Here is a 26,225-nt window from a genome sequence, read left to right as displayed (position 1 = left end):
CTGAAGGTCAGTAAAACTTTGAAACACGTATCTACTTTGTACAAGCTGTAAATAAATACTGGCTAATATTAAATTTCCATATATATATATATATATATATATATATATATATACGAGGGTTATTCCAAAAGTAAGGTCCGATTCGCCGTAACTATTGAAATTTGGCGCCAATGACAAAACACGCATGCGCGCCGACTCCCGGCAAGCCTTGCGCGTCAAACGCCGCCATTCGCTTTGTTACTGTTGCTGAGTGTAGTTCACAGTGTCACTTTACAATGTTTAAGACAATTGATCAGCCCGCCGATTGTGAAGTAAGGGCAGTGATACGGTTTTTGTCTGCAAGAAACAATTCAGCGGCGGAAATCCATCAGCAGATTACTGAAGTGTACGGTCCTAACATAATGAGCGACAGTAAAGTGCGCAAGTGGGTGCGAGCTTTTAATGAAGGACGGGATAATGTGCACGATGAACCACGGTGTGGCCGACCATCAGTGATTTCAGACGATTTGGTCAATGCGGTTGACAAAAAAATTCGTGAAGATCGCCGATTCACTATTACAGACGTAGACATGCATTTTCCGAATGTGAGTAGAACAACTTTGTACAGAATTGTGTCTGAACATTTGAAGTTTCACAAATTGTGTGCCCGTTGGGTTCCCAGGCTGCTTACTGAGCCCCAACGAATGAAAAGAATGGCTTTTGCTCTTGATTTTTTGGAGCGATATCATAAGGAAGGTGACAGTCTTTTAGACAATGTTGTCACAGGGGATGAGACATGGGTTTCTCACATCACTCCAGAGTCTAAACGTCAGTCAATGCAATGGCGTCACACGTCATCGCCAGTCAAGGTCAAGGCAAAGCAGACAATCTCAACACGTAAGGTTATGGCGACTGTGTTCTGGGATAGACGTGGAGTATTGTTAGTCGACTTTATGGAGAGAGGAACAACGATTAATAAAGCCGCCTACTGCGCTACCCTGACTAAACTTCGACGTGCAATCCAGAATAAGCGACGTGGTCTTTTGTCGTCTGGAATCTTGTTGTTGCATGACAATGCCAGACCCCACACTGCAAATGAAACGCAAGCTCTGATCAAGAAATTTGGATGGGAACAGATGGACCATCCTCCTTACAGTCCGGACCTGGCGCCAAGTGATTTCCACCTGTTCCGTTACTTAAAGGAGTTTCTCGGCGGCAAGCGCTTCGACACAGATGATGAAGTGAAAGAAGCAGTTAAGGACTGGTTATCGTCACAGGCGGCCGATTTCTATAACATGGGCATTCAAAAGCTTGTTGAACGATGTGACAAATGTTTAAATAAGTATGGAAGTTATGTAGAAAAATAGATAAAGATGTAAGGAATGTAAATAAAACAATTGTTTTGAAAAAACATTTTAGTTTTGATTTTTTTTTATAACCGGACCTTACTTTTGGAATAACCCTCGTATATATATATATATATATATATATATATATATATATATATATATATATATACTGGGTGAGTCACCTAACGTTACCGCTGGATATGTTTAGTAAACCACATCAAATACTGACGAACCGATTCCACAGACCGAACGTGAGGAGAGGGGCTAGTGTAACTGGTTAATACAAACCATACAAAAATGCACGGAAGTATGTTTTTTAACACAAACCTACGTTTTTTTAAATGGAACCACGTTAGTTTTGTTAGCACATCTGAACATATAAACAAATACGTAAACAGTGCCGTTTGTTGCATTGTAAAATGTTAATTACATCCGGAGATATTGTAACCTAAAGTTGACGCTTGAAACCTCCGACGTTCAATTGCGTGTTGTAACAAACACGGGCCACGGTCGGCGAGCAGCATCTGCAGGGACTTGTTTACAATGACGACCGAGTTTACGAGTGTGGCTGTAGTGTACTGTTGTGGTTTGGTCTAGCTGTCGCAGTGTCTGCATGTAGCGCTTGCTGCTATTGTTATTCTGCATTCGTCTCCGCACGCAGACCAACTGTAGTACACCGTGTTACCAGACGTCTGTGATAGTGTAGTGTTGTAGGAACTGTGACCATGGTGTATTCGAACTCTGAAAAGGCGGAGATGATACTCATCTATGGCGAGTGTCGACGAAATGCAGCTGAAGCCTGCAGTGTGTATGCAGAACGGTACCCGGGCAGAGAGCATCCAACGTGCTGCACATTGCAAAACATCTACCGCCAACTGTATGCAACAGGTATGGTCGTAGCATGCAAACTGGTCCGTAACAGGCCCGTCACAGGAGAAGAGTGTGCAGTTCGTGTGTTAGCTGCTGTTGCCATGAACCCACACATGAGAACACGGGACATTGCGGGAGCCGGTGGGTTGAGTCAAACTAGTGTCATGCGCATACTGCATCGTCACCGCTTTCACCCGTTTCATGTGTCGCTACATCAGCAATTACATGGCGATGACTTTATTCATCGAGTGCAATTCTGTCAATGGGCATTAACAGAGAATGCGTTGCAGTTCTACCTGTTTACCTGTGAAGCGGGTTTCATAAACCACGGGGCAGTGAATCTACGGAACATGCATTACTGGTCCGTGGACAATCCTCGCTGGCTCAGACAGGCAGAGCGACAGCGACCGTGGACTGTAAATGTATGGTGCGGAATCATTGGGGACCACCTCATTGGTCCTCACTTCATTGCAGGGGCCCAAACAGCTGCAACGTAGATCGCGTTTCTACAGAATGATCTGCCAACGTTTCTTGAAAATGTCCCACTGGAAACGCGTCGACGTATGTGGTATCAGCATGATGGTGCAGCTGCACATTCTGCAATTAACACCAGGCTGACCCTTGACAGGATGTTCGACGGGCGTTTCATAGGACGTGGAGGACGCATAAATTGGCCAGCCCGTTCTCCTGATCTTACACCTCTGGAATTCTTGCTGTGGGGTACGTTAAAGGTGAATGTATACCGTGATGTGCCTACAACCCCAGGGGATATGAAACAACGTATTGTGGCAGCCTGCGGCGACATTACCCCAGATGTACTGCGGCGTGTACGACATTGCAATTGTGTGCAGCAAATGATGGCCACCACATTGAACATCTATTGGCCTGACATGTCGGGACACACTCTATTCCACTCCGTAACTGAAAACGGAAACCACGTGTGTACGTGTACCTCAGCCCTCATGGTAATGTACATGTGCGTCAGTGAACAAGACCAATAGAAAGGTGTTAGCATGTGGACGTAATGTGCTGTTCCAGTCTCTTCTGTACCTAAGGTCCATCACCGTTCCCTTTGGATCCCTACGTAATTCGGTGCTCTCCGATACACACGATCGAACAGCGGAGGAGTAGTACTCAAGCGGCAACTTTAGGTTACAATATCTCCGGAAGTAATTAACATTTTACAATGCAACAAACGGCACTGATTACGTATTTGTTTATATGTTCAGATGTGCTAACAAAACAAACGGGGTTCCATTTAAAAAGACGTAGGTTTGTGTTAAAAAACATACTTCCGTGCATTTTTTATGGTTTGTATTAACCAATTACACTAGCCCCTCTCCTCACGTTCGGTCTGTGGAATCGATTCATCAGTATTTGATGTGGTTTACGAAATATATCCAGCGGTAATGTTAGGTGACTCACCCTATATATATATATATATATATATATATATATATATATATATATATATATATATATATATATATATAACACCAGGATGAGTGCAGCGTATATATAGTATTACAAGAAGTTGTGTACTGGTGAAACAGTCTCCTACCTTGCCTCGGCTGTGAGCAATAGCAGCGTTGCTGTATGACAGTTCTCTCAAACCAACCCACAAAAACACTCAGGAGAACACAGTGGCTGTACGTACACAGAGTGCTGGCACAACTCAGCCGGTATTAGATAACAAGCCAGCAGCGCCACACAACAACTACCACAAGTCTCTCATTCATGTATTTCCACCAATGGCAAGAAGAAAGGCAAACACCAAGCATGGGCGTCTGTTTCCACCAATGACAAGGAATGAAGCAAACACCGATAAATGACATACAACGCCCCTTCGCCTCGTACTTAATACCCAGTTATATTACGAAAACAGCTTTTTCACCAGCATACACGAACTACAGTTTTTCTCATGCAGCAGTCATCGAAACACCCTCGGAAGACCTTGTGCTACAGTGGCCAAAAGGTCGAAGAACTTATATATTGACAATGGGGTCACATACCGCGGTATTTTATTGACTGGTGAGACTACTTGACCAGCGATCAGCCCAATTTGCCAGTATAAATATTTTTGGTTACTCTACTAAATCAGTATTTTGTTCAATTTATGTAAAATTATGTGCAGGAAATACACGAGCTCATGAATGGGTAATCACAACAATAGAGAATCCCACAAAGGCAAGAAGACATCAAACCAAATAACTGCTAAGAATTCTGCCAACAGTAACAGCACTAGAGATTTCCGTAAAGGAGAGGCAGAAATGGGGCAAACTGGTCTTCCAGGGAATGGAAGCTGCTGTCAAACCACCAGAGTAGTGGCAACTGCTGGTAAAGTTCAGCAAGCTGCTGTCTTTTAGAGATCTGTGCCCATCAAAGTGAAAAAAAATCATCAACAATGGCGGCCAGACTTCCGGCATAAGAAGCTGCCCTTGTTCTGCCAACCACCTTGTCAAAGAGGGCGGAGGAGCAGACGCAGGTTCAGGGCATTCTCCTGTCCTTGGGGGAGGAAACTGCCCTGAGAAGGAGGAGAAATCAGCAGTGATCAAAGGCAAGAGGATGCGGAAGTAATCGACTCCACTGCATTAAAGATACATAATGTCTATCGACAGCACATGTGGCCTATGACTGAAGAAGCGTGCTGTTGATCCCTGCATTTGCAAAAGATTCCATATTAGCTCCCATTCGGATCTCTGGGAGGGGACTGCGGTGGGGGAGGTGAGCGTGAGAGAAACACTGAACAACCCATGAGAGAGTAACATTCTACGAAATAGGGCATGGAACGTCAGAATTTTTAACGTAGAAGGGAAGCTATAAAATCTAAAAAGCTAAATACTAAGGCTCAGTCCAGGTATTGTAGGGGTCAGAGAAGTGAAGTGGAAACAAGGGAAGGATTTCTGGTCAAAAGTGTGTAAGGTAATATTAACAGGAAACCAACACAGACAAGAAGGGATACAAGAAGACGACGCAAGCAGAAAAAGTATATGCGGATAGTGAAGAGGTAATTCAGTGCGCAATTAAAGGGTTATAGGAGGTATACTTGGAAAAGTCCAGGAAATACAGCAGAATTAGAGTTATATTTCGGGCACAGACTCCTAAATCAGATACTGAATTGTAAGACGTAGCCAGGAGCAGACATAGACTCAGATCACAAGCTGGTAAAGATGAGGAGTAGGCTGAAGTTTAAGAGACTATTTAGGAAGAATCAATGCGCAAAGAAGTGGGACAGAGAAGTACTAATGAATGAAGAGATATGCTTCAAGTTCTCTGAGGCCGTAGATACTGCGACAACAAATGGTTCAGTAACAGTTCAGTTGATTAGAAATGGAAATCCCTAAAAAGAACAGTCATAGAAGTTTAAGAGAAAAGCGAAGGTAGAAGGAAGGTAACTGTGGAGAAACCATAACTAATAGAAGAAATATTTTAGCCGATCAACGAAAGAAAGTGCAAAAATGTTTAGGGAAATTCAGGAATACAGAAATACAAGACACTTACGAATGAAATAAATAGGAAGTGCAGGGAAAATAGGCGAATGAGCTGTATGAAAAATGTGAAGGAATCGGAGAAGAAATGATTGTCAGAAGGACTCATTAAGCGTATAGAAAGATCAAAACAACCTTCGGTGAAATGAAAAGCAAGGGCCGGTAACGTTAAGAGTGCAAGTGGAATTCCACTGAGAAATGCAGTGGAGAGAGCGAGTAAGTGGAAAGCGTAGACTGAGGGTCTCTATGAGTGGGAGAACGTAACTTGATGATGTGGAAGAAGTAAAAAATTGGAGTTGATAAGGAAGAGATAGGAGATCCAATATCAGAATCAGAATTTGTAATAGCTTTGAAAGGCTTCAGTCAAATAAGGCAAAAGGAATATATAACATTCCATCAGGTTTTCTAAAATCACTTGGAGAAAGGGCAACAAAAGGAATTTTCAAGTTGCTGTGAAAATGTATGAAACTGGCGATATGCCATCAGACTTTCAGAGGAATATCATCCACACAATTCCAAAGATTGCAAGAGCTGACAAGTGAGACAATTATCGCTCGATCAGCTTAACTGCCCCTGCATCCAAGTTGCTGAAAAGAATAATATACAGAAGAATGAAAAAAATTGAGAATCTTAGGGTCTTGCAGCTGACGATCAGTTTGTCTTCAGGAAAAGTAAAGGCACCAGAGAGGTAGTTCTCATAATGCAGTTGACTATGGACGCTAGACTGATGAAGATCAAGATACATACATAGGATTAGTCGACTTGGAAAAAAAGGTCGACAGCGTAGAATGGCGCAAAATGTTCGAACTACTGAGAGAAATAGATGTAAGCTATTGGGACAGACGGGTAATACACAATATGCGCAAGAACCAAGAGGGAACATTGAGAATGGAAGACCAAGAACGAATTATACGGTTAAAAAAGAGTGTGGGACAAGAATGTAGTCTTTCACCGCTTTTGTTCAATGTATACATCGAAGAAGCAAAGGAAAGATTCAAGAATGGGATTAAAATCCAAGGTGAAAGGCTAGCAATGTATGATTTGCAGATGGCATTTCTATCCTTTGAAAGTGAAGAAGTATAACCCGATCTGTTGAATGGAATGAAGAGTCTGTTGAGTACAGAATATGAACTGAGAGTAAACAGATGAAAGACGAAAGTAATGAGAAGTTGCAGAAATGAAAACAGCGAGCAATTTAACATCAGAATTGCTGAACACGAAGTAGATGAAGATAAGGGACTCTCCTACGTAGGCAGCAAGGAAGATATAAAATGCGAAGTGGTACTGGGAAAAAGGGCATTCCTGGGCAAGAGAAGTACCAAACACAGATCTTCATTTGAGGAAGAAACATCTGAAAGTGTACGTTCTGAGCACAGCATCGTATGGCAATAAGACAAGGACTGTGGAAAAACCGGAACAGAAGAGAATAGAAGCATTTGAGATGTGGTGCAGCAGAAGAATGTTGAATATTATGTGGAGTGATAAGGTAAGGAATGAGAAGGTTCTCCACAAAATCGGCGAGGAAGGGAATATATGGAAAACACTGACAAGAAGAAGGGACAAGATGATTGGACATCTGTTAAGGCACCAGGGAATAATTGCCATCGTGCTGGAGGGAGCTGTAGAGGGTAAACTGTAAGGCAAGACAGAGATTGTAATGCATCCAGCAAATAACTGAGGATGTGCGTTGCAAGTGCTACTCTGAGATGAAGAGGTTGGCACAGGAGAGGAATTCGTGATGGGCCGCGTCAAACCAGTCAGAAGCCTCAGCAGAAAACATGCGCAAAAACTACATGTAGGTCGCGAATCCCTTGCCTTGAGGCTGCAGTGAACTGTTAGCGAGGAAATGTTACTACTTAAATAACACGGTTAATTATTCTGTTAACTGCTCAATATTTAACATTACTTTATAGAATCGATATAGTACCTATGTACATCGAGATATACATCTACATAGATACTCCAGAATCCACCTCATGGAGCTTGGCGGAGGGTACCCCGCACCACTAATTAGTCATATCTTTTCCTGTTCCACTCGCCAACAAAACTAGGGAAAAATGACTGTCTGTACTGCTTCGTATGAGACGTTATTTCTCGTATCTTATGTACGTGGTCATTACTCGAAATGTATTTTGGAGACAACGGAACCGTTCAGCATTCAGCTTCAAATGTCAGTTCTCTATGTTCTCCCAACAGTAATCGCCTTCCTTCCAGGGATATCCATTTGAATTCCCGAAACATCTCTGTAACACTTGCGTGCTGTTCGAGCCTACCAGTAACAAATCTAGGAGCTCACCTCTGAATTGCGTCGATGTCTTCCTTTAATCTGATCAGGTACAGATCCCAAATACACAAGCAGTACTCAAGAATAGGTTGCGCTAGCGTACTATAAGTGGCCTCCTTTAAAGCTGACCACACTTTCGTGAATTTCTCCCAATAATCTAATGTCGACCATTCACCTTTCCTATCACAATTCTCATATACTCGATCCATTTCATATCGCTTTGCAACGCTATGCCCAGATCTTTAAACGACATAACTGTGTCAAGCAGGACGCTACTAATGCTGTATCCGAACATTACAGGTTTGTTTTTGCTACTCATTGGAATTAACATATTTTTTCTACGTTTAGATCTACCTGCCATTCATCACACCAAGTAGAAATTTTGTCTATGCCATCTTGTATCCTCCTGCAGTCACTCAACTTCGACAGTTTAGGATACACCACAGCATCATCAGCAAAATCCGCAGATTGCTGCCCACTCTATCTGTCATATCATTTATGTATATGGAGAATAGTAGTGGCCCTATCACACTTCGCTGGGGCACTCTTGACGACGCCCTTGTCTCTGATGAACCCACGCCATCGAGTACAACATACTGGCTTCTACAACTTAGGAAGTCTTCGAGCCATTCACATATCTGTGAATCTATTTCATATGCTCGCTGCTTCTTTAACAGTTGCAATGCTGCACCATGTCAAAAACTTTCCGGAAATCTAGAAGTATAGATTCTGCTTGTTGCCCTTGTAATGGGACACCCTCCTCTAGCATTGCCTTTTTTGTAGAAATACGTGATACCAAAAGGTATTTTAAATCTTGCATAGGTGAAGATTCTCGAGTGTTTCACGGAAAGTATTTCGTTTGATTTTGCATACGATCTATGATATTGCATGCTAAAATGTGTAAAAAGAAATTAAGTTGTTACAATCGGTAGAACTAAAATCATTCTTTTTGTAGAAATATTTGAAATTACGAAATATCTGGCACTCTTCAAATTCGTATTATTAATTGCACTATCTAACACTAATTATTAAATTTATTTCTGGACTCATTTATAAAATAATGATATAACGTTGTAGAGATACTTCTTTTGTCAAGAAAGTATGTAAACTCTACTGCTTTCTAAACTCTTTGGAATACTGTGCGTTTCGCAAAATGTTAGTAGTAGTAGTGGGTATGCCTCTGATGGACACGTATTTTTTTATGACCGACACTAACAACGTAATTTGGAATCTTAAGTGGAAATTGTTAAGTCGGTGAGATTTAGAAGAATGGGATAAAATAAAAGGAAATCATAGCAACAGAGAATACTTCACCAGTTGTTTAGTAATCAGGAACCCACAACGTTAGATCAAAATGTCAGCCCCAAGAATGTACCACTAGACGCAAGAACTGGAGCCAACAACAAGAGAAAATTAAAAAAGTTTTTCTTTTGTTTATCTTACGCCTCATGAAGCTTTCAAAACTTGTGCAGAGACAGAGAAGTGATGTGTGGGAGGGTAATATTACACACCTCACCCATCGTTCGCAGTATATAACGTGAGAAAAGGGGTGGCCGAGTTCCGTACGAGCGATAGTTTTTAAAACTGTGCTTATTCGAGGACATAATCTTGTCGCTCTCAAGAAAATGAATTATATTCGAGCTGAGAATATGTTCAAGGATTATATGGTAAACTGCTGTTACAGGCATTCGTCTATAATTTTGTGGGTCCATTCTTTTGCGCTCCTTATACACAGATGTCACTAGCACTTTCTCTAGTCGTCTGGGTCTTTGCGCTGGGCGAGAGATTTGCGACTAATGCAAGCTAAGTAGGGGGCCAATGCCATAGAATGTTGTTTGAAAAATAGAACTGTCATTCCAGGCAGACCAGGCGGCATTTTTTTTTAAATTCTCTCAATTGTTTCACTACGCCATGGATGCTTATTATTGTGTCGTCCAAAAGGGAATCTGTTCGGTGGTGATGGGCTGGAGGCCTGGACTGGGCTGGACTGCACCAGCCAACGCGTCTGAACCTCGTCAGTGCTCGTTCTGGAGTGAGGGGGCACAAACGACTTCGCTCTGGCGCGCAGTTTAAGTGGGACCCGAAAATAACCGAAGTGCTTTGTCTGCCTTTTCGTGTAACTTTAGTTCTTAGTTTTGCCTATTATTATGACTTTTGACATAAGTGTGCGATAGGCTGCTATTTGGAGATGCCTAGATTTGAATATCAAGGAAATTTAACGCACAGTTTTTATAATACTAATGATAGAAGACTAGCGTTTTGGCGCGCTGTCTCTGAACACAACAGCCAATCACGGTGATGAATTACGATTCGGGTGGTGTTTCCCACTGAAGTTACTGGTCATACCATCTGCTACTGGTATGTAGCACTACTTCTTAATACTGCAGTTTCAACTGCTCTGAGAATAAAGTCTTGCCGGCCATTGTAGCCGAGCGATTCTAGGCGCTTCAGTCGAGGACCGCGCTGCTGCCTCGGGCATGGATGTATGTGCTGTCCTTAGGTTAGTTAGGTGTAAGTATTTCTACGTCTAAGGGACTGATGACCTCAGATGTTAAGTTCCATAGTGCTCAGAGCCATTTGAACCATTTTGAATAAAGTATTGGACGTGAATATGATGGCTGCTAAAGGCAGAAGTATTGCATTAATACAGTAGAAATATCAATTTCTGGCTCTGTTCTTCACTCTACCTTACACAAACGTGGAAGTATATTGTAATCTGGCTGTAAATGATTTCTATCGCGACTTTTGTGGGTGAATTGTAGTTCACAGAACAACAATTCTCAGCAAGAACAACATCCAGTCAATACAAACTACTGCCAGCATGGAGCAAGTGGACGCTTGAACTGGGTTACAATGGTATTGTGTTCAGATAGTTAATTAGTTTCATGTACAATGGATCATTTGTGCAATTAATTGCAAGAATATGTAAACACAGCTTTCTTTTCTACTTTCCAATTTAATTTTTTTTATTATTTTTTTAATACAGTTGCGAATTAGTAATTCCTATGCACCACGTCTTACACACAACAAAAACAGAAATCTTCTACAATACAGAAGGAACAAGTCACGTAAACAAAATTTTTTTATTTCCATAAGCTGTCTTACATGTTCTTGTTAACACAGTGTCGCCGATACGTTGATATAGGGTCGCGCCAGCCTTCGTGAACACTGCGTTCGCTTTCAGCCAGTGAGAGCTAGGAGCTGACCCTGGTGAAGTAGGGCAGAGTGTTGAGCGGCGCAGGGTAGGCGTAGAGCCAGGTGGGGCCCCGTATGGTGGGGTGCTCGGGGTCCACCTCGTCCCGCCAGTAGCCCTTGGGCAGGTAGATGTCACGCCTCGTGGCCGTGCGATACATCACCGGCGCCACCAGCAGGTCGTCGCCCAGCAGGTATTCTGCACGGGAGGGAAACAAAGCGTCAGGACATAGCATACCCCAGTAGTCTGAGAGGTTCATTCCGTGTTGTACTACCCTCTACTCCCCTCAGGGACCACATCTCTGCTGCTTGTATTTTGCTGTCACCTTTCTTCTTCTTTATCCAACTCTCACTTCAGTACAACATTAATGGCATCGCCAAGGTCATAAAATGTAATGTTTGGGCGTAATGTATTGAAATGTTTTGTTCATTTTTCCAAATGTTGTATTGAATTTCTGCAGCTTTTCATCAATATAAATGTCAGAAATGTAGCTTGTGTCACACCATACATATTTAAAATATAGCACCTATTTTATTAATTTTGTTGTTAATTACTATTTTCAAATGTTTTGAATATTTACAATGGAAGCTCGTAACTTAATTCTTATGTACTGAAATTTTGTAAGTGTATTCTGTTCACACTCTGCCTAACAAAGGAAAGAAGTAGCACCCAGAAGGTCATAAATTCATTCTTACACAATGAAATTTTAAGTTTGTATTTTATTCATACACTGCCTGACAAAGAAACTGAAACATCCAGAAGGTGAATAGAGAATGAAATGAAACATTATGCATTAAGAAGATACATAATGTTATTTTAGTGATTACAAAAGTCACTCAAATTTACAAGGACCTCGCATTATGAGCGCACTAATCAGTATGATGTTGCACCCCATATGGATTGAACGCATGCTCTGATTTTGCTCTCCTGAACCAATTTTGCTCGTCTGTTGGGCCTTCATATCCTGAGCACTGACACTGAGACAAACTTGACTTTGGAGCTCGTTCCAGATATGTTCTATCGAGACCAAATCTAAATGTCTTTCTGACCACAGCAGTAGTTCAGCAACATGCACGCAACCCGTAGGGTCACATGTCATGGCTGGACGTGCTTTGTCCTGTTGATAAATGTTACCTTGAGAGGTAATACGTAAAGATGCAGGATGTCCGTAACAAACGGCTGTGCCATCAGAGTTCACACTGACACTACCACAGCAACGTGAAGTCATACATGATGATTCCCCACATCGTGACTCAAGGAGGAACACTGCTGCGCCTTTCCAAAAAATACTGGGAGAATGGGACATCTCCCCACTTCGGTCTCAATTTCGACGAAGGAAGGTGATGTGAGACAGAGCTGAACCGTGGTTCAACACTGAGCACATTGTGTCACGATTCACCAGCGGTCCCCGCTTCTCGGTCGTATCACCACTCCAAAGGCAGTTGTCTGTGATTTGGTTTTGACAGCAGCTTATGCATGGTATGGTAATTTCCTACCCTGGCTGCTGCTCGTCTAGGAGCATTGGTGCAGGATGATACAGAATTACTTGTTTTTGAACGGGAGGCGCAGATGTGAAGGCGTTATGATGTGCTTTGTACACAGGGCGGCGATCCTGCCTTCTGGTGACCAGGTGTGATGAAGCAGGAACGCTCACAATTAGTTATGCCTGCCCTCACGTTCCCATACAGTGCAATACTCGACCAAACCCACAACCGAATGCTCCAAAAATCTGGTATTGCATGATTTGACAAGCCGACAAAAATAGACCCAAATTTAGGCCTCTTTCAGATTCAGTCATGTGATGTGATTGGTGTCTCACCCAAGTACACACACTTCCATGTTTTTCACATTGATCACTCGTCATCTGACACTCTTCACAAGAATCATGCAACGTACCATGCGTTTTAAGGACACTAAAAAATCGCAGAGAATCATTTACGAACTCACTAAAGGTTTGTATGTTTATGAAGTTACTTTGACATTCGAGCATGTCTTCTGGGTTCGTCACTTTTTTTATCAGGCAGTGTACTCGGTTCAGCCATACTGCTAACTGCAGGTCGTCTTCACTTTCATGTGTTGTTGTTTTATCATGTGTGAAAGGTCATGTTCTTAGATTAGTGTATTTGTCTAATTTAATTCCTCGAAAATTAGCTGATTTACAATTTTTGAGGACGTTGTTAATGTAAATGTAAAAAGAAGGCTGCCACCAAGTAGCTGTTCATACACGCTTTCATGCTTTTAATGCAAAGTCTGTCTTGAAGAAACTGAACGTAAAGAGTAATCTCTAAGTGTATCACGAAATGCGACGTCTGCATGAGAAACATGTCACCTCACGACAATGTGAGTGATGGATGGTCTGTGGAGTTGTAATGCAATCTTTGTGGAGGCTTGAAATTGTGCTGAGAAGTCTCCTCAAACAAAGCCGTCAGTACTTGGGTAGTCTTTATATTGACGTTCCTTTGGAGACAGTAAAAATGAGAAATGATCCGAGACTTCAACAACAGCAGTGCAGCAACAGATACAGACATTGGCGTCTCTGAGGACGTTTAACATATCTTGTGTGTTCACTGTAGACCACTGTGATGAGAATGTCGCGGGGTATCTGTTGAAGTGTGGCATTGCCTGAGTAACATGTTAGTACATGGAGGAAGCATACCTCTAAAGCTAGTTGTCAGAGAAATCGTAACTGAGAGATTCGAAAATAGAATGATAAAATACGAAACCGAGTCCAGAATAAATCTAAAGATAGAAGACGTGAGAGAAAGATGTTGGCCATACCGTCGCTGATCTTGAGAGCGGTGGAGTCTGTCGGGTCGAGCCACCAGATGGGCCGGTTGACCGGAGTGCCGTCCTCCACTGCCTGCTTCATCAGCTCGACGATCTTCGTGCCGTACTGAGCGCGCAAAGCCGTCAGGTTACGCGCGAGCTCCACCGTCTGTAAAAGTAGTCACAAGTCACAGCTGTGAGCCGCCCTGCTGAAACTGAACTCATACAAGTTTTCAGTTTAGCATACCTTACAGAGTTACTATATACAGATGGGCTTAATTTGTCGGTTCTTTGTACGTCACTGTTTGTATGAACGCTGCGAAGCGATATTTACTTTAGAAGTGGCTTTTACAAACACGGAGTGTAACAGGTAGCACGAGCACTGGACGCACCTCGTTGTCGTAGTCCCAGGGCACGGTGCCGAAGTGGATGGCGGGCATGAAGGCGCTGGCCTCCAGCCAGCGGATGTACAGCTCGCGAGTGGCGATGACGCCCGTCTTGGTGCTGCCGCCCACCTTCTCCGGCATCACGAAGGGGTATCCCTGCAGGCTCATCTCCAGCACCTTGGGCAGCAGCGTCTTCAGGCCGTTCTGCGTGCTCCACGCCGTGTCCACCGCGTCCATGTGGAAGAAGTTGGGCAGGCGCTGGCTCTCGACGCCGGACCGCAGCCTCGCCATGGGTCCGAACTGGGCCACTGCCTTGGCGTACGCGTCGGTGTAGACCACGGGCGTCCTCTCGAGCGGTGTGAGCTGTGGCGGCTGCGGCAGGTAGCTGGTCTCGCCGAAGTCGAACCTGAAGGAGTCCACCCCAGTCTCGTTGCGGAGCGCCTGCAAAGAGATCACAAATAAAATTCCGTACCTGTGAGGCAAAGTAAGTGAAGCATCCTGACTTGGAAACACTGTCTGATTCTGAGTTGGTACGCAGCCGTGAAGTAACAAGGCTATTCTGTCGATATGAGGCACAACCTGTGTGAAAAAAAAAGTTGAGTTCTCCCTGGAAATAAAAACAGAATCCACAATCTGTATTAGTCTCCCATTTAGATATCTGGAGGGAGACCGCCAGGGGGGAAGATCATGACGAAGTGCTGAGATTAAAATTGATGTAAGACATGGATGTAGTTTTGTACTCCTATTGTTGAATCTATATATTGAACATGCTCGGACGGAAATAAAAGTAAGTTTCAAGAACGTGATTCATATTCTTATTGTTTCAAAACGCGAAAACCTGGTCTCTGCAGCCACAACCCCCTCTCTTTAGCACTCCTCTTCATCTGCATATGTGAAGAACATCCCATCTCACTGACCAAATTGTTTAAATACGAACTCTGATGTTGGCGGTCGTCCCCTCATTTTCTTCCTTAATGATTTTCCTGGAAAATGTTTTCCAGGAAAGTGTCATGTCTAAGTATCGATGAGTTTTGCTTTGCGTTGGTCTAGAACTTTCGGGAGTCGTTTCTTCGCTCCTGTTTCTTGTAGGACCATATCATTCGTTATTCGATTAGAATTCTGAGTGAAAGGACATCAGTAATGAGAGTTGAAGATGAGTTCGTTATTCTGAGTGAAAGTCAAAGGGAACTGTAGGAACTGTTTGCTGGAATAAACAATTTAACAAGTACGAAATGTGGATTGATAGTCAACCGAAGAAAGATGAAAGTAATGAGAAGTAACAGAAGAGATTAGAGAAAAACTGAACATCAAAATTTCCGACCACAAAGGAGGCGGAGTAAAAGATTTCAACTACTTTCGAAATGGATTGAGTAAGGAGGTCATCACACAAAGCAGACTGCTGCAGGAAAAGAGGGTACTCCTCAGCTAAAGGATTATACTGGTATCAAATATAGCCACAATTTCGGGAAAAGTATCGTGAGAGTATAACTTCAGTGCACAGCATTGTATGGTATTGAATCATAGAGTATGTGAAAAACTGGAGAAGGACAGAATCGGAGCGTCTGTGATGTGGTGTTCTAAAAGGATGTCGCAAATTAGGTGAATTGCTAAGATAGAGAATTAGGAGGTTGTCTGCAGAATCAACGAAGAAAAGAACATATGGAAGAGGATGACGAGATGAAGGAAAAGTGACAGGATGGTAGGACAGGTGTGTACAAACGAATCGTGTACAGTTTATTGTATCTATTATTACTTTCCTGATGTATTAACTCGTTCCATGACGATAGAGAATTGCTCCTCAATTTAATCCTGTGGAAGCAGACATGTTAAGTAAACAAAAGAAATAAAATGAGCAACTTTCATGTCACTAAAGGGAACAATAGAGGAAAACACTGTAGGCGAAGACAGAGGCTGCAGTGATCACAATAAATAACAGATGACGTGAGGTGGAAGTGTTGCTCCATCAACTGGCACAGCAGAGGAGTTCGCAGATCGCTGCATCAAACGTGTTAGAAGACTGACAATTACAAAAAAAATCATCATCTATTTCCATAAGGCATATGTATCTTTTATCAGAGCACATAAAAGCAATAATTGAGTACTCATTTATAGCATTTCTTCTGGGTATACCACAGTAAACGACTCACCGAGGCCTTCCTAACAACGTAATCCGATAGTGTATATTTGGAATGACGAAAAGCAGAAGTATAAGCTAACCGGAAAATTAAAGTACACTATCAGACAAACAACAGCAGTGAGTTTGAAAATGTTACATTGAATGTGACGCTCCCTGATGATTTCTTCTATGCCAGTTGCTGCATACAGTCATATGTATAAGGATTCATTTTAAATGTAATGAACCGATGGCAAATACCCCTAAGTAAGTAAATAAAAAACTTCCTAACCCATTCTCGATTCATAAATGATCTAATCCTTCTCCTATTATATCACACTCTTGTGTGCTTAAGGTTATGGATTGGTGAGCTACAGATGTAATTACTGCATCCCTGCTATGTGTGCTAAATGTCAAATATTCCAATTGCTCATCATATGAACTATATCTATGGGCTGCCTAGACCCATGAAAAGGAATGCATGTCTAAAACCCTTTGAACAACCAAAAGTGAATATATTCCTTTTTCAGAATTAAAGTAACCATAATAATGTCTCCAAGCGATTGGTCCTACATTATATACATAGAGTCGTACTGTGTAACTAATTTCTAAGCCATTGATACTAGAATATGTAGCGAATGTACTCACCGCAACTCGATCAGTCCACCAAGCTACCGCGTCAGGATTGGTGAAGTCAATAATGCCGGCCCATCCACCCCACCAGCGAGTAGAGATGCTGCCATTGTTATTGCGCACAAAGTAGCCTTTGGACTGTGCCTCAGAGAAGAAGGGTTCGCAGTCACTGTTTATAAATGGGTGTATCCACAACGCGACGGGGAATCCCAGTGCGTGGAGGTCGTCCACGAGCGCCTTCATGTCGGGGAACTTGGTGGTGTCCGGGGTGAAGCTTCCGCGGCAGCTCTCCCAGAAGTTGACTATTTCGAGAAGGCTGTAGCCGAACCCGTGCTCGATTATGCCTGCGGCGCGCTCTCTCACGTTCTGTTCGGGTGGCCCCACTTCCCAGTAGGGCTGAACACCCAAGCGTTCGTCTGGAATCGCCGTAGGCTTGCCCAGGTACTTCTGGATACCGACCAAGTGCGCCTCCTTCGCATCACCGTACGTACACAGCTCGTATTCCAGCACGTTGTCGCTTCGGTCCTCTGGGTAGGGAGACGCGTTCTCGGCACTGAAGCACAGTTTATTACTCGTCTGATTGCTGTTCTGGTCGACGAAGAGAGGAACGTTCGTGTGAACGTGGACGAGTCTTCCGTCGGAGAAGACCCAGTAGCGCGTAGCGATGGTGGCGTGGTCTCTATGTTCGGCGACGTATGCGTAGTGCTTGTACACGTTGTCCTCGATGGGCCAGGTGCGGTAGGTCGATTCGACACCACCGTAGATGTGGCTGCTCAGGTGGCGCTGACACATTGTGATTATCTCACTCGGATTGTCTTTGGTGTGCCGGATCCAAAGACATTCGCCCGACCTGTCTTGGTGCCGGACGAGAACTCTGGAGGCGCCAAAGTCGAAGGACTCCTCGTTTCCACGAGTCTCGTGGCGTGGAACTGCAGACCGCTGGTTGCTGGAGGCTTCGATGTATCCCACTTCTACCTCGTCTCCACCTGCAACGTGCAAGCACATAGTTGCTGTGAGTGAATGTATGACAGTCAGTAGTGCATGAAATAACAATCGTAAAATAGTAAAATACGTTGGCACACAATTTTATAATAATCTAATAGAGCACACAGAACGTACATAGTCTTCAATATCCAAACATGGAAACCATCTGGCATTCTGCATCACATAAACTTATAAATCTACTATCATCTTACTTGTAACAGGTACGTGAATCGACTACAATGAACTAGGCTGGATTTCCTTTATACCATTTTTACACTAGTGTTTGACCAGCCATTTCCGCTCTCTAACAAGGAGCGTGTAACTGTTATTTCGACAACGCAGGATATTTATCCCTACGCTTTCTTATCGACAATGGTACTCATGAACGAACACTATAATATGACGTAATGTAAGTAAGAGCACAGAGACTGTTTCTTTGTAATTGCGTGTCGTGAGTAGTGCACATGGACAACGTGGTAATTCAGAATGGGATGACGAACGAAGCAATTTCGCGAGAGGAAATACATGCTTGTCCACGGAGTTAGCAGTCCTCAGGGTCGTCGAGCCACATTTAGGAGGCATTAAATACCTAATATAAATACAGATACTTTCGGCAAAGAAAAAATATCCTCTATATAAAAGAAATTTAAGATTCAGTCGATTCTAAGGTTCAACGTTAATATTAATAAAAGATCGTAACTTATAAGACAATATGAATTTGAATAGTCTATAGATGAATTCTGAATTTAAATTGTAGTCCGTATCTTATTTAATGTTAGCGTAAATTAGGTATATTCTTTGTTTTAGCAGCAGTAGCCCTATTGTTGGAGAACAACTCCAGTAAGTTCTGTTTACTTTCTTGTGTACTGGTGTGACCTGTGCTACTTTTCAGTCCTTAGGTAGGAATCTTTCGCTGAACGAATGGCTGTGTATTCCTGCTGTCTCATTACCATACTCCAAAAGGAATGTAATTGGTTTAGAATCTGGACAGGAAAACTTCCCTAATTGAGTTACATTGCTTCACTACTTCGAGAGGATCTATTTCGGAAATATTTATGTTGCCGCCTTTTCTTAATTCTGGTTATTGAACTTTCTTTGGTGAATGAATTTCCGAACTCTTAGTAAGTCTCGTTTGGTGGCGTTGACAACGATAATATTATCTTTGAAATCGTGCCCTGAGAGTGTTGATTGTTTTTTGTCACTGGCACAGTTTACACACGAGCAGAACCTCTTTGGAGTTTCTTCCAGGTTTCGAGAGCTAGTTTTGCTGTGGAAACTGTCAAACGATCTCACTCTGAACTCCGTGTAAAGTTTCGGTCATCTGTAAACTGTCGCTAGGCTTCGGTATTTTGCGTTCTTTTAAATCTTGCATGAGATTATCCCTGTTTTGCGAACGTGTCCCGAGAAGTATTGTGTAAAACTCTCAGTTGCCGTCAAGACTACTTCTATGAATGTGAGCTACATTTGGTTCTTACTTGCATAACATGGAAGGAATAAAGACTATGTCTTAGAAGGTCGTCTAGCGAATTATCATCTGGTTTTTTAAATACATATATTTTGAAGAACGGCATCGTGAAACCACCAGCAGGCGCTGCAATGTGTATTCATTTACCATGTACCGGTCACGGTCAAGCAACCTTTCAAAATCATGGATATGAATTTCAATGATGGTTCCCTGGTGTCTAGTACATAACTGTTATCCATTACAGCAGATGTCAGTGATGTATATGTAGACAATGTCGTATACAAATTGAATGCACAGTTAAGTGCATAAGATTTGAGTCACTTCAGTTTGCACCTTTGTACTTTTTGCTCAAAGAGCAGTACTTTGGCATCAACTGAACTTCCTGCATTTCTATTCGCTAACGGCAGAAGTTTGAATGTCCAACATAATAACATAAAGTCATTGTATTTCATACATTTTTCTTTCTTGTAGATTGGTGTCTGATTTTAAGAATCTATAAGTGTGGCAATCTGCACATGAACTCACAAATCGTTATCTAAGATACGCTCACAGTTGCGAAGCACCAGCTTCCCTTCATGCCTGATGCCTTCCCCAACGGCGACGTCATCTTTCAGCAGTATAACTGTCAGTGTCTAGGAATCAGAACCGTGCTACAGTGGTTTAAGGAGCTTCATAGTGAACTCACGTTGATGTCTCGGCTACCAAATTCTCCTGATGAAAATCCTATGGAACCCGTCTGGGTCGCTGTCGGTCGCCGTTACTGCGTACGCAAATCAGCGGCCTATTATTTACGCAAATTACGTGACCTGTGTCTGGTGCCACGTAACTGCTCAAACCTACCAACGAACTGTCGGATCCCTGAAATGCAAGTTCAGTGATGTATCTCGTCCGAAAGACGGACAAACAAACTGTTGAGCAGGTTCTCATAATGTTTTGGCTCATGAGGGTATTTCTTATAAAAAATTTGCTTAAGCAATTAGTTTGTAACTAATTTTATTGGGAAGCTTTATTTTCTGAATTTGAGTCATTTCACACGTCAAATCAGATGCCCCACTCCAACAGGCAGTTATTTAATTGAAAATTCATTAAGAGGTGATTCTTATCCACAGTAATTCGAGGAACAAGTGTAACTCTATGAAAGAAGTAGCACGGATACACAAATATACCTTGAAAGTTTCCCCCCCTCTCCTGCAACATCTAATCAAAAGTATCCGGGCAACCCTGCGTAATGCAGAACTGACCACTAGATGTCTTGAGAGGTCGACTCACTGGTATGAGATGTGGTGGGGAGTATTGTGTCGTCAGCAGACAAGCAGTATCAGAAGAATGCATCAGTCAGGAGAGCTTGGACACTTCAATCACTGAGAAGCCATTTTATGTCAAGCGAGAAACAGATCCATCTCGGACATTTGAACCCTTCTAGAGCTACTGAAATCGGGTGTTGATGATGTGATTATGAAACGGAAACGTGAAACAACAACCAAAGCTAAAGTAATACCAGGCAGACCTCATGTACTCTCAGATAGGAGTCATGGAAGATTGCAGTGGGCGACTGTAAGAAAATCGCGTCAGAGGGATGAATTACTGGTGAGTTCGAAAGTGCTGCCAGCAGTCCAGCTAGCCCAACGACCACGCACAGAGAGCCGGAAAGAACCACTAAACCGCGATTACTGGAATAGTCGAACTCCAGTGTATAAAACAGATCCAAACCTCTGATTACCACACGAATGAGTTAGTGTGATAAGTTTTTGAGAGTAAGCACGTAAGTGAGAATAAGCATGGAAAAGTTTTGAAATTATGATTGAAACTTGTGGAAAGTCCTTAACAGTTGTCATTTGTGAAACACTGGATGAATATAGTCTGGATAATAGGCCCACTTTTTAAGCAAAAATCAAATTTATTTATGTACCTCAATGTTTTCGATGTCATGTCTCCTGAACTATGTGTCATATTATGATGTATTTTTTGCCAGTGTATTCAGTGACATATGCGAATACAGTCTGCAAATCGTGCTGGGAATAGATTAGGCGACAAAGATAAAATAAATTAAAACAACACGCCTGTTGAAGTTTTACTTTGTCTCATTTTAATCGGAAGCTAGGTTTTCGCACAGCTAACTGTCTATGACATTTTATCTCCTGAACTATAAGCTCTACAATGAAGTAATTTTGCAGGTACATTCAATGGTATATATACGTACTGTATACAAACTGTGTTGTGAATACGATTGGTAGTAAAGAAGTAATAAATGTCTCATACTGAAGTTTTACTATGTGTCCAGTGAAAATGTAGTAAGAGATAAACTATTTTTTATTCATCACTTTATGTCTGTGTGTATGGGGACGGGGGGGAGAAGAGGGTCTAGCGAAAAAAAGTTTTGGTAAAGGTTTAAAATTATGTGCAAAGTGTGTTGCAAGTCGATAGGTGCTTTCATTTTAAAATATTGGATGAATGAAATTTGTATATTTGCATGGCATCCGTCACAGTACCTCAAGAAAAACACGTGCTTCCTAAATGTAGTACCTGTCTTATTGTATTAACCTTTTAACGTAAGAGTATATGTCTTAATGAGTTAATTATGATACCAATCTAATTTTTAAATTCAGTCAGTAAGTATGCAAAATATTTACAGTTAAATTTTTATTGCCCCTGGAAGCTGTTGGTGATTTGGAGTGATCGACCATGCTGTACCCTGCAGCAACTTGATGGAAGGGTTTGGGTTTTACATATGTGAAGAGAACATTACATGCTATCATCTGTAGTGTCAGTAGTAAAGTACGAAGGGGGTATTGTTAAGCTATGGGGTGTTTTTCATGGCGATGGTGTAGTATGCTTATTGCAAAGGATATGAACAATTATTACAGAATTGTGGACAGTGTACAGTAGAGGATCATTTTGGAGATGGTGATTGCTTTTATCAGCATGAGAATGCTCCCTATCGTAAAGCAGCATTTGTGAGGGAATGGTTTGTAGATAATACCATTTCTGAAATGGATTGGCCTGCCGAGAGTCCTGACCTGAGTCTAATGGAACACCTTTGTCTTGACTTAGAATGTCGACTTTTCACCAGTCAGCAGTGTACCTTCTCTAGCTTGAGGAAGAATGGGTTACCCTGCTCTAAAGACATTCAGACACCTAACTGAAAGCGTTCCCATCAGAGTTTAAGCCACCAAAAAGGTGGAATGTGGATAAACCCTATATTAATATCCACTAACAGGTGTCATGATGCATTTGATCAGTTAGTGTAGTGGTGGGTTTCAAACACTGACGGGGTGAGGTGAAGTTGTTGTGTAGAGACTGTGGCAGCTTGCAGCAGCGCAGAGCCAGCAGGCTGCCCGCTCTGGACTGCCCCCGCACGCAGTGCCCTCTGCCCACACTCACCCCTGTCGGACAGCAGCAGGATGCGGCCGCTGGTCTGGTCGTAGCGGGTGCTGAGCCCGGCTGAGGCAGACGCCACCAGGGCGCCCAGCAGCAGCAGCGTCGTGGGCGTCCACATGGCTGCGACAGACAGGCGAGCGAGAAAATCAGTCGACTTGTAGACGCGCGAAACGTTAAGTGACGCGCACAAAACAACTTAGCTGGTGCTGCAGGCCTTCAGCACATGGCATCCGGCGATGAAGCACACACCATAACACGGGATTACTTTTATCATAAATGGCGGCAATTCGTATCGTCAGGAGCGTGGATTAACCTCTTTAGTTCTTTTCCAAAATAAATTCTTGTGTAATTTTAGGGTAATTCATTTATGTAGACCTATTAAATACCTACAAATTAGCAGTGCTATTTAATCATAGTAGTAGAAACAGTATACTGTCTTTAATTTTTGCAATACTTTGGATCACTTCACCAAGACACGCATCAAGAAGAAAATAGACTTTACTGAGAACACATTATGTCCTAAAACCTGCAAAACCATCAGGATTCCTGGAAATAACCAGTAATCGAGAAAGGTATTTCTCATCAAATTCTTCAGTAATCAGTTGACTACTGTATGGGATTTGTTACTCGAATATGGCTAATAGCATTTGCTAATTACTACAGGATTTTTTATATTTCATAATTTCATAAATACGATGTTAACCATCCAATTTGAGAAAAAAAAAAAAACGTTCAGATGCTGTTAACTGATGACGAACAATGATTTCAGTGGCCTGTCTAATGTTTACAGGTTTTAGGAGCTGTGATATTAGACATAGTTCATGACCTGTATTGTTTTATAATTGCCTACTTCAAAGTAACTAACTGTACATAATCTCTTGGGATTCTGCATTTAAGAGTTGATGCACGAATGGAGTAATCTAACTTTCCGCATATAAACTGGATTGATTGCTTCTCTTAAAAATTTTATAACGAACGATTATGCAATAATAGAGATAAGTAAACTTACTTATTTATATTGTCTTGATTTATTTTGGCCTTCATAACTACCAGTAAGAAACAGCATCGAGGACATCTCTTTCCCAGGAAGATAGCTTTTACCTACAACATGCCAGCAATTTCTTCTGATTCTAACGGTCCCAAACAATTTTTTTAATGTGGCATCTCGTCATTGAAACGATCATTTCATGAATAATCGACACTTTTTGTATATATATATATATATATATATATATATATATATATATATATATATATATATATTTTACGAAGTTATTTCAGATATTCACTGTTTCTCACTGCTTCTCGATGACCAACATCCAACGTCTCACAAGGTTTACTTTTCCGGTGATGACGCAATCGTATTCGAATTGTTTAGGTAACGGCAACTTAATGCTGTTACTCGCAAAGAGCACGATGTTGGCGCGTACGCTCTTTTTTACTTTTGGGAAGACGCTTCCCGTGAGCAGGTCAGCGTTGCTTGAGAATGAGCATCGACCCTAGAACAGCTGGGATCGTATTTTGTGCAGGTTTCTACACAGTTACTGAACGGAGCTAATTCAACAGGTTGGGAAGACTCGTTTTCTACTTTGATCTCTGCCTGAAATGACGTTTCCCTGCTAACCACAGGCAAAGGTCATCACTTACTTTCACTAAAAATGTCATAATAAGCGAGCCTAAAACATGTTCGAAAACTATGTAACAGACCGTAATCATTAGGGACGGTTCACTCCTCCATTGGCCTACGGTACACTGATGCTAAACGAGGAACAATCTGTGTACAGTCGAACTGTGTCTCATCCTCCGTTTAGACGCCTCAGAGTGTCTGTACAGGTGTCTTCGATCCATTTGCTGATTTAACAAAAGACCAAAACTTACGGTTTTCTGCCAACTCGGTTGATGCCGTTTCACTTTAGAGTACATTGAACGCTTTACGTACGGCTCTCCCTACGCCTTTTTCTGTCACTGTTTAAATTTGCAGTGAAGCTCTCTTTGCTTTCGTATTAGAAGTCAAACCTCCGCGGGTCTTTTCAATCCGTCATAATTTTGCGCAGCACATACCTGTCTAAAGCATATTGTGCAATACTCTTCAACTTTCTCCATTGATACGCAACATTGTCAATGCTGAAGGTGACATTTTCGTGTTGACCGCTCAGATTAGCTCATATCTGCTACTTGTCGCTCATGCTAAGGAGAAATATCGTCATACCATTCATTATCTTCCTATTTGTAGCCATATTTAATGATACTGTATGGACCTTTTGATCACTGATTGCCTGCTGTGTGCTTACTCAGGTGAAAAGTTGGGTCCTGCTGGTGGCTAGGAGACCTTGTACATTGCCTTCATGAGTCGGTTCTCTCATTAACCGGTCAACGTAATTCTCGGAAAAAGCATATAGAAAAGTTTCACATGACTCCCTGTCCCTATTACCCACTCGAGTCAGTCATTCTATACGTGGTAAGCTGAAATCACAACCTAATAGTAAACCACAACACAAAATTTCCCCGAAATATTCTCCGAGTGATCCCTCATGTGTTTCGCTTCTACTGGTGGTGGGGCAGGGGATCTATAAAAAGCATTCGATGACCATGTTTGTTTCACCTTTAACACTTAACTTCCACCCAAATTAAATGGCATGCTGTGTGTGTAGTACTCTCCGCTCGTTGTCAACACTTATAAGCCTAGTTTTGGGATTTGCATTCACTGCTTCTATACTACCATTGTCGATACTCGATACAACCCACTATAATAATTTGAAATACGAGAGAGGAACAGAAGTTACATCTAGCAGTAGCCACCGTCTTCCATTTCTGCAATTAATTTTTTCTTGTGATCCACTGCTTTATTAGTATCCACCGCGTTTAATATTATGATTTTTTTTAGTTTCCTACAGCGTTATATTTAAAAAACTAAAGAACAGTCGTCATTTTCACAGTTACTGGCCACAGTAGATGCTCACTATGCCATAACAGAAAAGCTTAAGCAGTTGCGAATTACACTAATTAACGTACGTGTCACACATAACAGGTGATGGCTCACCTCTAAGCACTCTCTCGGTCGCCGTGCAATGCAGAGCAGCTGACGTGACTTTTGTGGTGCCTTAGTGGCGTATATATAGGTAAAACTAATCTATTAACGTCTTTTAATAATTACTGAGATGTACGATTAGGACGTCAACGATGCAGTTATTATCTGTTAATAGTATGATGAGCTCATTATTCATATCAAAGTAATCGAAGCTGATCATAATTGTTACACTCGAGATATCATCTGGATCAGGTGATATAAAGCACGAACTGCTTTATCTGTTGCTAGAGAAAAGTCCACAATACGAGT

At 42.1% G+C, this 26,225-nt stretch overlaps 1 protein-coding gene across 1 annotated transcript; it reads right to left on the bottom strand.

Annotated features, from left to right (window-relative positions):
- Window positions 1-14,264: 14,264 nt before the first annotated feature.
- On the bottom strand, window positions 14,265-25,952 carry LOC124796155 (myogenesis-regulating glycosidase-like). The gene is made up of 4 exons (XM_047260246.1): window positions 25,929-25,952; window positions 22,892-23,008; window positions 17,077-18,047; window positions 14,265-14,756 (listed from the first exon to the last, which is right to left on the bottom strand). The coding sequence occupies exons 2-4, from the start codon at window positions 23,004-23,006 to the stop codon at window positions 14,265-14,267; spliced, it is 1,578 nt and encodes a 525-aa protein (XP_047116202.1). The 5' UTR covers window positions 23,007-23,008; window positions 25,929-25,952.
- Window positions 25,953-26,225: the final 273 nt, after the last annotated feature.

This window comes from Schistocerca piceifrons, chromosome 4, assembly GCF_021461385.2.
Source record: "Schistocerca piceifrons isolate TAMUIC-IGC-003096 chromosome 4, iqSchPice1.1, whole genome shotgun sequence".
Lineage (NCBI taxonomy): Eukaryota > Metazoa > Arthropoda > Insecta > Orthoptera > Acrididae > Schistocerca > Schistocerca piceifrons.
This window is presented reverse-complemented; position numbering and strand designations above follow the sequence as displayed.

Excerpts from the sequence above, each read along its gene's own strand:
- LOC124796155 (XM_047260246.1), bottom strand. The coding sequence starts at position 23,006 with ATGTGGACGCCCACGACGCTGCTGCTGCTGGGCGCCCTGGTGGCGTCT. Across the intron at positions 18,048-22,891 it reads CCTGCTGCTGTCCGACAGGG|GTGGAGACGAGGTAGAAGTG; the intron begins GTGAGTGTGGGC and ends TGCACGTTGCAG. Across the intron at positions 14,757-17,076 it reads GGTGGACTGATCGAGTTGCG|GCGCTCCGCAACGAGACTGG; the intron begins GTGAGTACATTC and ends ATCTCTTTGCAG.